Source organism: Microplitis mediator, chromosome 8, assembly GCF_029852145.1.
Source record: "Microplitis mediator isolate UGA2020A chromosome 8, iyMicMedi2.1, whole genome shotgun sequence".
NCBI lineage: Eukaryota > Metazoa > Arthropoda > Insecta > Hymenoptera > Braconidae > Microplitis > Microplitis mediator.
Genome location: NC_079976.1, coordinates 10,289,250 through 10,302,141, shown reverse-complemented (window position 1 = coordinate 10,302,141; position 12,892 = coordinate 10,289,250). Strand labels below are relative to the sequence as shown.

The following is a 12,892-nucleotide window of genomic DNA, read 5'->3' as shown; positions in this document are numbered from 1 at the left end:
ATAGAACTTGAGTGAGATAGAAATATGAAAGAGTCTGAGAGTATCCCCAGGTAATGTAAGACATTAACTCGGTCTGTCCACTTTTGCGATCATAACTTTGTTTTTAAGAAGTGGGAGCCAGAGAGATTGTACTTCTAGGTAACTAACGTAGTCTGTTTTTAAGCTTCAACACTTTGCTTGATACACTAAGTACTGACAACTACGACATTGAATTTTTTTAATTTGATTTTTCTTTTAAATTAATCAACACTTTTTAATTTTTTTTTCTTTGTGAATTCATTTATAACAATCGTAAGTTTTTTTTGGTGAGTGAAATTTATTTATTGAGTTTATTTTAATTACTAAAACTTTTTGTTTTAATTAACAATAATATATTGATATTAGAAATACTTACCATCATCTAGTTGAAAATCATAGACCGGCACTTTGATGATTTAGGTCCAAATCTAAGTCTTATTTAATCGAGTTATTAACAAATGTGAAAAAAAATTTATTGCTTGGATATCTTATAGTTTAGGTATTTATTTTCAAAAAATACCGAGCTGATATTGAACTTTTATCCACTCTGATCCAGGAATTTAATAATTAAATGTGTATTTAATAATAAATGATTTATTTAAACATCATTGATTAAACACAATAATTTTTTGTTTGTTTTTAATTTACAAAAAGTTACTATTTCTGTAGTTCGTGTTTTTTCTTTATAACTAACATGTGCATATAATCCCATTTCGAAGTGAATTTCACTTCGAAAGGGATGGAATAAATTAAAATTAATCCGGTTCGCATTCACTTGAAATTAAATCTCCGTTTACTCCGAAAAGTATTTAGTGTAACTTAAAAAATATAGGTAATAAATAATATAATCGTTTTAAAAGGTGGCCGGTTAATATATTTCTATAAAAATAACCCAAATAAAAAATATCAGTTAAGAAGGAAATTAAATTTGTTGTGCATCAACAATAATTGTCATCATCAATAATAACATTTTATAGATAAATTATAATAGTTATAATTTTATGGTGAAGATTTCTATTCTCAATATATTCTGAACAATATCATCTAAATAATATTTATTGTAAAATGTATATAGTCCATCCTCGTTGTAAGACTCTTCGTTATAAGACTCCCCTTAATTTGTTAAAAATTGTACGAAACGCTTTGCTACCAATCGCCTTATTTATATTTTGAATCAAATCCTCGTCATAAGATTACCATCAACTATGTACGAAATGCAGTTAATGTATTTTACAAAACAAAATATCGATAATCTTATAGCGAGGTTTGAGTGCAAAACGCTGTGAAATGATGTTAGGGAAACCCGAATTCTACACTGAAAAAAAGAAATATTTGTCCCAAATAACGCACGAAAAAAGTTTTGTTTAGTATAAATTCTAAAATAGTCTCACTATTCGGAGTGTCCAACTTATCCCATATCTTTCTAGAAAAAGAAAAGTCTTAACGATAGGGGAAAAATTCTTACACTGAAAAAAATATTTATTTGAGCCAAAGATATTGTATATTTGGATATGGCCAAATAAATATTTAATTGTGAGAAGATATAATATAATTGAGCAATTTAATTGCGTGAAATAAGTGAGTTATTTGGGGTAAAGAAATGATCCAATTATTGCTGCAACTAAGGTTAGTTGGGTACTTAAGTATGTGCTAAAGTATCGCAAAATTTTCCGTTCTTCGTCACAAACACATCGTTTACTTACCACAAATAAATTATATATTTCAGTCAAATGATAAAATTACTTCAATCAACTGTCATATTTAGTTGTACCAAATATATTTATTTGTCATTAAGAAATATTAAAAAAAAAAAAAACCACAAATAAATTGATTTATTTGGGACAAATTTTTATTTTTTTCAGTGTGTTTATACTAAAATTTTAAATATTACAATAGTAATGCTCGTATAAAAAATAGAATAAACATTTTTAAATTCTGTATCAATTAAAAACAATCATGTAGAATAAATTAAATATCAATATTCACGTCATAGCTGATGGTTGTACAATATTATTCAAAAAGTTACAAAAAAATTTAATGAAAAAGAATTTTTTTTTAAAGTTTATTTTACCCGACTCATTTTTTGCCGATCTGTAATGAACTTATTAAGATAATAACACGAAAAAAAATTTTCAGTTAAAATTTAAAAACAGTCGTACTATTTGGAGTGACCAACTTACCTCATACTTTTTCTAAAGACTATAAATAAATATTTGCATAAAAAATAATGTTTTTTTTTGTTAAAAAAGTGGTGTCTCACTTTATCTTACACACTTATAAAAATTATAGTGTTTCATGTTGTCTTATTCTCTCCTATAAAAACATTATTTATGTTACTTACAGAAATTAATCTTTTACTGTAATGATCTATATATATGGAAAAATTGATTACTATAAAGTCGCTGTTTATCTGAAATAAAAGCGATGGAAATAACATTGATTGTTATTTGTAGAGATTTAAATAGCGACTTTTTTTTAAACTAGTGGACCGGTTTTGCACTTTGAACTTGATCAAGGTAATCGCCTAAAGAATAAGTGGTCAAAGTTCCATTAAGATACGTAAGCGCTTTCGATGCCACAAGACGCGTTATATTACATATATAAACATAAACTTTTGGACTAATGGTATTTTTGGAACCTACTCGACTATTTTTATGACAGATTATAGCAAAGTTCTATAAAAATTTTATTATGAGGATAAAAGCAATTTCTGTAAAAAACTACTAATATTTCTTAGTCATTTTTACATATTTACCCGTTTGTGAATCACAAAATTTCCAAGTTTCCTCGAAAGAAGAATATGTATTTTTTCATACTATCATCGTCTTAGAGTGTTGACATTTAAACTAGCAGCTCCGAATTCACAGAAATTTTTTTTGTCCGTTTCTTAGAGGTCTTTGGGGAACACCCAACATTGTATTTAAAACACTCAAAAAAAGGACAACTTGTATATATATAGGGGAAGGGGGGCAAAAAGGGGTAGGGTCGGCAAAGTGGGGTACCCCCAACATTTTATAAAAAAAAATTTTATTTTCTAAATGGTTTTAAAACATTCCAAAATCACTTTTGTAAATATAATTGAGCATTATTTTTAATATTTTTTGTTAAACTTTTTCAAAAATCTAGTGTCAGTCGAAAAATGTTGATGACTTTTATTTTATGATAAAAACCAATAAAAATTTTTTTTTCTTTCTTTGCATTCAATAATTGTGTAAAATGTAATTTTTCCTTATGTTAATTACTTACAAAAAAATTTAATTTAATCAAATTATTTAATATCCAGAAATTTTTTTTTTCATCATTTTTAGTGGGTACCCCATTTCGCCCGCAAAAGTGATAATTTGTTTGTTTCAACAGTAACTGAAATTTTTGTTCATTTACTTTGAATATCATTAAAAACAAAAAGATTTAGCGTATTTGAGTCCTCGGAATCTTAGTATTTCCTTAAGTATTCCGCTTTCCCCTATATAACATATATATTAGGGTACTTCATTTTTAGGGAATTGAGTATGACTTACACAGAAAAAAAAGAATTTCTTAGCATCACATCGTTGATAAATTTAGAATTACAGAGGATTTTGTACCAATTTTCATTGAAGTTTACCTTTCAAGCTCTGTAACTTGAGAATTATTGGTCGTATACACTTGACAACTCACAAATATCTTGTGGCAAATTTTATGCCCTATAAAAGCTTTACATTCATTTTTCCCCAAAAAATTTATTTCAACGAGTTTGATCCATTAGTAAAGGAGATTTTATGCTTTTAAATTGAAGCTTAACTTTCAAGCTTTGCGACTTGAAAATTATGGATCGTACACGCTTGATTCTCGTAAGCTTTTTTGTAGCAATTTTTATGCCTTACAGGAATTGTGTGTATGATTTTTCCAAAAAAATTTTTTGAAGACAGGAAATAAAGTCGAAACAGAAAAAAATTCCCATGTTATTGAAATGGGAAATCGAACTTTTCAATGCGTCAAGCCTCTGATTAACTTAAAATTTTTTTTCAACCGGTTATTTATTTACACTGTAAAAAATCCGGAGTGAATCCGGAGTGAATTCGGATTGAAATTAAATCCAAATTCACTCCGCCACTCGGAGTTCCGGAGTTTAAAAAAAAATCACTCCGCATGCGGAGTGAATTGAGAGTTTTTTTTTAGCGGAGTGATCTCGGAGTGACGCGGATTTTATTTCACTCCCAATTCACTCACGGTCCGGAGTTTTAATACTTAAATAAATTTATATTAAACTGCTAAACAATGTGAGTGTGTGTGTGTGCGAGTGTGTGTTTGGGTGTGTGCAGGTGTTTGTGTGCGTTTGTGCAAATGTGCGCGTGTGTGCAAATGTGTGCGTGTGTGCAAATGTGTGCATGTGTGAAAATGTGTGCGTGTGTGTACAAATGTGTGCGTGTGTGTGTTCGATTGTGTGCTTGTGTGCAAATGTGTGCGTGCGTGTGTGTGCGAGTGCGCCTGTGTGCCTAAATATGTATGTGCGTATGTGTGTGCATATCAGCTGATCAATAATGTAATACGCGAATTTTTACTTCGATTTTATTGAGTGGAGTTATATTTTATAAACAATATTTTCAAAACTCCGCTCCGGAGTGAATTTTACTCCGGAGGGATTAAATTAATAAAAAATTATCTACACCGCGAAAACTCCCCTGCGGGGTGAATTTCACTCCGAGGGGAGTGAATAATTAAAAATTCATTCACTCCGGATTTAATCCGCATTCACTCCGCGAATTTTTTACCGTGTATTTATTTATTTTTTTCCATAAATTATCAGTTTTTCAGATAGGACAGAAAAAGAAATATCGCTTAAAATTGAAACACTAATATATATGTATATATATTTGAATATAGTGTAGAAAAATATGGGATAAGTTGGTCATCCCAAACAGTAGGGCCATAATGAAATTTTGGCCAAAAATTTTTTTTCGTGATTATTTAATTACAAAATGGCAAAAAGGCTGACTTGAGGATAAACACTCTAAATCCAAGTGTGTTACAAGTGTATTATTTTAACACACATTAAATGTGTTCTATGTTTTACACACTTGGTTTTAGAGTGAAGTGAAATTTACAAAAAAGATTTTTTTTTTATTTAATTTTTTCGTAAATTTTAAAAATAAATATTCTATCAATATCAGCTATAACTACTATATTGATATTTAATTTATTTTACATAATTATTTTTAATTCTCCCATTAACATGAAAAATAAATTTTTAGTAAAATTTCTGAGAATCGCACTACCCAGGGTGACAAATTTATCCCATCCTTTTTCTGGAGACTATATGTAAGCATTTAAAAAAAAAATTTACTTTTGTTAAAAAATCATGACTCATTTCACCCCATTCTCTCTTATGTATAAATCAACCAATCTTACTGACATTAATTATTTTTAAATTAATTATTCAACAAAATTTATTTTAATGAATTACGTTAACTCTCATAATACATAAAAAATTACAAAACTAAAAATTGCCTAAAATTTTAGTCCAATTAATTCAGTAACAGAATACATAATAGCAACACTAAAAAAAATTACTCACGTAATTATTTATTTCTCAAAAATTATAAAACAATAATGGATTTTAAATATATTACAATTAATTAAATACTCCAACCTGCTCCTAAATGTCTATTAAGCAGTTTCATAATCATAAAAAAAAAAAAAATTTCATGAATTAAAATCCTCTACATCAATGCATAATAAAAATTCCTTTAATCCTTCCGTATATTCTCTTCACATGCAACAATAATCTGTACGTCACATAATCACAACATCAATTTTAATCTATATCTATTATTATTCTCCGCTCACTGATTTCAATATTGTCTTCAATAGTCATTTTATATCAGCCACTACTGCATAGTTTAAAAAAAAACTGTGATTTATAAACCACAAACATTTAAAATACAAAAGACAATTAAAATGTATATATACATTTGTACATGTATAGAAATAAAATCGATCACCTAGTGATTTTGTAACTATATTTTATTAAAAAACATGTTCTGCTAAACTAAAAGCGGTCAATAATCTCTCGTGCATTTCTCTTTCACTATAAAATTTCCTGGCGTTGCTGTTATTCTTATCTTATGTAACTTTGTATCATTTAATATATATATATATATATATATATATATATATATATATATATATATATATATATATATATATAAAAGGTGAGCTAACTTACTTAATCTTTTTAAAAAAATGGCAATAAAAAAAGTCGATTAAATTGATTAGAGAGCAATTTAGCCAGCAATTAGGTAATTCTGACAAACCAGAATTGTGGAAAATTTTAAAATTCATGAAAAAATCTTTTCACTTGATACTTTTATATAATTACTATCAAAAATTATCATTTTGTAATTTATATTACATAAGATTCATTAAAATCCATTAACATACGTACATAAAAAAGGAAAAAAAAGTTTAAATAATTAATTTATGCGAAAAAAATGAAGATAATAAATTTAAATAAAATAATGATAATGATAATAATAATTTGTTTTTAAAGACTTTCTTGTTATTGGTATATTATTTGGTCAAGGTGAAAGGTGTGGTCTTTTGCAAACATGACCTTGAACTTTCACAAAATAAAGGAAAGAAAAATAATGATAATAATGACACTTGTTTGGGCACAATTAAAAATAATTGATGTGTTTACAAATTTTTTTTGGGAGTAAATAATTTAATTAATAAATTTAATTGCAGATAATCAAGATGGATGATAATTTGAGCCCGATTCAAAAATTTTACCGAGATAAAACAATATTTGTGACGGGCGCTTCAGGATTTATGGGAAAAGTTTTGTTGGAAAAATTGTTGTACAGTTGCAGTGATTTGAAACGTATTTATATTATATTAAGAGCTAAGCGGGGACGTTCACCGGAAATGAGGCTTGATGATATGTTTAAATTGCCGGTATGTTTTTTTTTTTAAATAATAATAATAATTGTTGTCATTATTAAGTTTTATTGATGATATTTTAATGCTTTGAAAGACGGAAAAATTTATTATTTTAAGTTTATGTAAGTCGGATTATGATTGATCGTTATTTAATTTATTATTAAAGACTGAGTTTCATTTATTGAATGCGGAAGAGAATATATTTATAAAGACAACACACGGAGAGAAGTAAAAGTTATCATCTAGTTATAGTAAAATTTTTAAACTGAATTCGACAGTAGTGAATGTCATTTGAATTATTAGACAAACAATCTGAATTGTACACTGTAAAAAATTTTTGAACCCGGTGTAGTGTAAATGTCTCGGTGTAAAAATTTTGGCGTGAAAATTACACCGAATTCGGTGTTAAAATTAGGCGGTGTGAAGTTAAAATTTTTAAACCGCCAAATGTATAATTCATGATAATTTTGCGTTAAGAAAATTAATCATAAAAATATTGAAATATTCAAGATATTATTTAATATCTAAATAAAATTAATGTAGTTATTGATTACGTAGTTAAAAATATTCAATGCTCATATGTTGCTCATTAATCAAAATTACAACGAGTAGCACCGAATGGAGTAAAAAAAGTAGATTACACGGTGTTAAAATTACATGGATGGAAAATTTACCCCGAGAGAATTTTACACCGTTATTTCACACTACACGGCCGTGTAAAGTTCTTTGGGGTCCATTTTTACACAGAAATTTTTTACAGTGTAGTATCTACCAACTATATGGCAAAATATACAATTATTAATGATAATCAGAAATTGCAACTTTTATTATCAATTAATTATAACTGTTATCAGTATCGTAATTCTCAATATCCTGAAGGTAATAGTAACTATCAGGTCATTAAGAATTACGATTTTGATAATAACTATAATTAGTTAAGATAATAAAAGTTATAATTTCTGATAAACCAAATTAAAAATTTAGTATCGTAGATAGTAGAGTAAAATTGTCTTCGTTTAGTAGATAAATTATGAGGACTTGGATTTTAATTAAAAAAAAACATGTTGAATTTTGGCGGGAAATTTTGGATAAACTTTAAAAGCTTATTACTCAGGTTGTAATTATCATAAATAAACTTTTTTGATATTTTAAAAAATAATTTTGTTTTCTAGAACTAAAAATTTATCTGATGAAATATAATTTTTTTGAATTAATTATAGATGTTCGATAGAATTCGTAAAACAAAACCTCATGTATTCAGTAAAATAACAGCATTGCCTGGTGACATGTTACAAAAAAATTTCGGCCTAAAAGAATCGCAAGAAAATTTGCTGATAAACGAAGTTGAAGTTTTGTTTCACTTCGCCGCAACCTTAAAGTTGGAAGCCAAACTAAAAGATGCCATTGAAATGAACACAATTGGTACCGCGCAAGTTCTAGAATTGGCTAAAAAGATGCCAAAATTACAAGCATTCGTTCATTTGAGTACGGCATTTTGTCACGTGGATCAAGAAGAATTAGGCGAGTGTGTCTATGACTCTCCTGATGATCCAAATGAGGTGATGCGAATGACTCAGTGGTTAAAACCAGAAGCATTAGATCTAGTGACACCGAAGTAATGCCTTTCTATTTACAAGCATTTAATAATTTTGCAAACACTATAACTCAAATATTATAATTTCTCTTTTTAGACTCTTGGAACCACATCCTAATACTTACACTTATTCAAAACGATTGGCTGAAACTTTGATTGCTAACGAATACCCAAATTTGCCGTGTGTTATTGCACGGCCATCAATTGGTAAATTTTGTTCATATTATAGGGGAAAGTGGAGCAAAAGAAGACATTATTTTTTAACAAAAAAAAATTTTTCTTATTTGAAAATATTCATTTATAGGCTCTGGAAAAAAATATGAGGTAAGTAGGTCATCGCGAGTGGTTTGACCATTTTAGAATTTCGATCAAAAAAAATTTGTTTTGTATTTACTAAAGTTAAAAAAATAGAAACAAACTTTTAAACTCTGTAGGAAAATTAAAAATAAATTATGTATAATAAATTAAATATCAATATTAAAATCATAGCTGATAGTTATAGAATATTCGTTTTAAAAATTTATGAAAAAATTGTATAAAAAAACATTTTTTTTTAAAGTTCTTTTTACCCAAGTCAGCTTTTTGCCGATTTGTATTAAAATAATTTAGATAATAAATACAAAAATATTTTTTTTTGGTTAAAATTTCAAAATGGTCTTATTATTTGGAGTGACCAACTTGGCTCATATTTTTTTCTAGAGATTGCAGGTAAAACATTTACAAAAAGAATGGTGTCTCATTTTGCCCCACTTTTCCTTACACTGTAAAAAATTTACGGAGTGAACACGGATTGATTTCGAAGCGGATAATTTTGTACTTGTTTAATCCCTTTGGAGTGAAATATACTCCGGAGGAGAGGGTATTTTAACATCAAAACTTAAGATCAAAGTGGATGTGGATTGAAATAAAATCCCCATCACTCTACTGAATAAAAAAAATTCTATTTACGGATTGAAATAAATTCTGTATCCACTGCACATTTTTTACACTACACGGAGAAAAAAAAATACTTTTATCAAGAACATTTACTTGAGACAAAAACATAAATTCTTGATAATTTTCAAGAATATATAATTTTGTCTCAAGAATTCGTAGAATTGAAGGAAATAATTTTTATTTAATTCAAGTAAAGCTATTCTTTTGTTTACTTAGAATATAATATCAAATTCATATAATAACAAAAATAAATTTGATGCTTTTTTCTCAATAAATTGATAATTAATAATAACAAAATAAATATTTTGAACGGATTTCTTGAACCAAGAAATTCTTGTTTGGAAAATAGTATTTTTTTTTCTCAGTGTATAATTCAATGATTTTGTTAGAATGTAAGTTTAGATTATTTGTCCTAACAAATAAAAATTTCCAGTGACCCCGGCATGGGAAGAACCATTACCAGGATGGGTTGACAGTCTTAATGGACCAGTTGGTATAATAGTTGGAGCTGCAAAAGGCGTCATTCGATCTGTCCACTGCAATGGCCACTATCATGCCCAAATAATTCCCGTAGATTTAGCTATTAATGCTCTTATTGCCATCGGACATACAATTGGAACTTGTAATAATCGGTACCGCCATTTAAATCCATAATCTATTTTAAGGTCGGATTAGAATAGATTTTTTTTAAAATAATAAATGTTTTTTGTATAGATCAAAAAATATTCCTGTTTATAATATCACTCAGAGTGGAGTCAGGCCAATAAGCTGGGCTGAAATTGTTCAGAAAGGAAAAGCTATTGCGTATAATTATCCATTTGAAGCAGGAATTTGGTATCCAGATGGTGACATACGGAGCAACAAATTTATTCATAATTTATTCGTTTTTTTTTTTCATATTTTGCCGGCATATTTCATTGATTTCTTATTATTAATTTTCCGTCAAAAACGTTTGTAAGCATAAATTTATCATTTATATTTACATACTATTGGTATTTATATGTATATATATTAATAAAAATGTGTTGAATTTATAGCATGGTACATATTCAAAAACGTATAAGCGATGGATTAGAAGTGTTGCAATACTTTACAACCCGGGATTGGATATTTCATAATGACCAATTAATGAAACTATGGGAAGAAATGGATCCGCGCGATAAAAAGATATTTTCAATAGATTTTTTCGCTGTCGAAGAAGCTGAGTATATTAAAAATATTATTCTTGGCGCCCGAGTTTACTGCATGAAAGAAAAATTAGAAACTTTGCCCCGCGCTCGGCTTCACTTAAAAATGTAAGTACGATTTTGTTTATAATTTCTCGTGTAATAAAAATAACATCTTTTTAACCCGTATAATTTTCGGTAATGCAATAAACGGTTCATTCACCGCGAAGCTTTATGACAGTAACTACCGTACGGTAAAAAAGGGCATTTTATGTTAAGTATATGGTTGAGTTATAGGAAAAATTTTACTACAAATATTACCATGTGATTTATTCTAAAAACTATTTTTTTGTTTCTAAGTATAAATTCATGTGCGTATTATATAAGTTGCATGTAAAAAAATTACATACATTTCATAGAGGCCGAGATTAACTGAAGATTAACATAAACTACCGAATCATTACTCTTAAGTTAACTCAAAATCACCTCAATAAATACGGTATTGTATTTGAATTACAAGTAACGTTTTCGATGTTAAATGTCTAGCTTTCAAAAATTGTAATTTGTGTGAGGAAAAGGGTGGGGTAAAATGATACATAAAAAATTATATAGTTATATGACTTTTTCTGCTTTTAAAAAATTACTCTCTGGAGATTAAAAATATGATCTAGTGATGTTGTTTCTTTGAAGAGGAAGATTAAACATACATGTAAAAAATATAGTAGTGGCAACTCTCTGGGATAGTCTTGAGTACTTTCTGTAAAAAAAAAATTTCAGACAGTCTAGATAGCATTCAGTACTGTCTGAAATTTTTTTTTTACATAAAGTACTATCCCAGAGAGTTGCCACGACTATATTGTTTTTCCCGTGTAGAAATTAATAGAAATAAAAATTTAAAATAGCTCAGGATTACTCAAAATTACAGAAAAATTTTTATTAACAAAAATTCGCAGTATGCGGAGAAAAAATCTATTGTACACTGAGAAAAGGATTTCTTTGTATTTAAAAAGATTTCTTAGTATTTCAGAAATCATTTTTTAAACATTATTTTTCGTATTAAAAAATTTTTTCTTAAGACATGACTTCTTAAATAGAAAGAAATATTTGTTGAATACAAAAAATGATTTTTTAAATACTAAGAAATATTTTCAAATGCTAAGAAATCCTTCTATCATTGTAATCTTATACGATGACACTTAACAGTAGGCTACCAAATTTTTACGGAAATTTTGTATAAAATTAGTCGGAAAATTTCAATTAGTTATATAACAATATTATATTATTTTACAGACAATACGCAGTTCATCTAATAGCAGTTTACGGGTTTTACTTTGGAGTAATGTGGCTGATTGTTAAAAATTTTGAATCGGCTCGTTACTGCCTGGATTTTGTAACCGAAAAAATGAAGTTGTTACCAATAATTGGACGTTTCGTGGAAAAAATAGCCCCAGTACTTTAAGTGGTCGAAATAATCGGTTTAAAATAATAAAAAAAAAAAAATATAATTTCTTTAATAATATAACAGGAACTCATGCAATAAGCCATCTCGAACCATAGAAATGTATACACATGTATATATATTTTAACGTATGAACGTAAATAAATGCAACCGACAGCTTTAAAATGAAAGGTATTACATAAACTCCAAAAAAATATGACAGCAACCTATTATCAATATCATAATGATATTTCAATAATGATCATCATAATAATATATATAACTCAGTGTCTCGTTAATCAAGATATAGCAAATATATATATACATATTATCTATAAATACATATTTTTTATACCTATATTTCATGTATAAGAATATCATTATATTTTACTTATATCTTGTTAATCAAATATGCATATTTTATGAATGTATCAATCAAAATATAAGAATAAATAAATTTTATTAAAAATATAATTGTTTCAGTTGCTAACGATCTTCTAAATAAAAATACATGATTAAATTGGAGTTGGTTAAAGATCGAAAAAAAATAAAGCCTCCCTGTTTAGAAAATCTCATAGAATCCAATAGATTCTCATAAATTCCTATAGAGATTTTATAAGAATGAATGTGTTCTATGAGTGCTGTAGTTAAGTATCGGGCCTTATACATGCAGCTATAAGAATCTATCGGATTTTTTAAGCAGGGCTAATTCTTTATTGGTTGTTTTAAAATGTTTAGCTCGATATTGGTTATCTATCAACTTAAAGATATTCATATGTCGATCATAAAACATGGCTCACTTATTGATAAATTCGATCA

At 27.5% G+C, this 12,892-nt stretch overlaps 1 protein-coding gene across 4 annotated transcripts; it reads left to right on the top strand.

Annotated features, from left to right (window-relative positions):
* The first annotated feature begins 15 nt into the window (after positions 1-15).
* LOC130673987 (putative fatty acyl-CoA reductase CG5065) lies at positions 16-12,502 on the top strand. 4 transcript variants are annotated; one of them, XM_057479224.1, is made up of 8 exons: positions 16-138; positions 6,745-6,954; positions 8,160-8,554; positions 8,631-8,740; positions 9,903-10,101; positions 10,184-10,423; positions 10,507-10,764; positions 11,926-12,502. In XM_057479224.1, the coding sequence occupies exons 2-8, from the start codon at positions 6,754-6,756 to the stop codon at positions 12,092-12,094; spliced, it is 1,572 nt and encodes a 523-aa protein (XP_057335207.1). In that variant the 5' UTR covers positions 16-138; positions 6,745-6,753; the 3' UTR covers positions 12,095-12,502. The 4 variants fall into 4 exon arrangements, with proteins under 4 accessions (XP_057335207.1, XP_057335205.1, XP_057335208.1 ...); XM_057479222.1 differs by lacking the exon at positions 16-138 and adding an exon at positions 148-305; XM_057479223.1 differs by lacking the exon at positions 16-138 and adding an exon at positions 162-291.
* Positions 12,503-12,892: the final 390 nt, after the last annotated feature.

Bases quoted from the DNA above. Each gene is read 5' to 3' on its own strand.
- LOC130673987 (XM_057479224.1), top strand. From the start codon at position 6,754: ATGGATGATAATTTGAGCCCGATTCAAAAATTTTACCGAGATAAAACA. The intron at 8,555-8,630 runs GTAATGCCTTTC...TTCTCTTTTTAG, and splicing joins TTAGATCTAGTGACACCGAA to ACTCTTGGAACCACATCCTA. The intron at 10,102-10,183 runs GTACCGCCATTT...TTTTTTGTATAG, and splicing joins ATTGGAACTTGTAATAATCG to ATCAAAAAATATTCCTGTTT.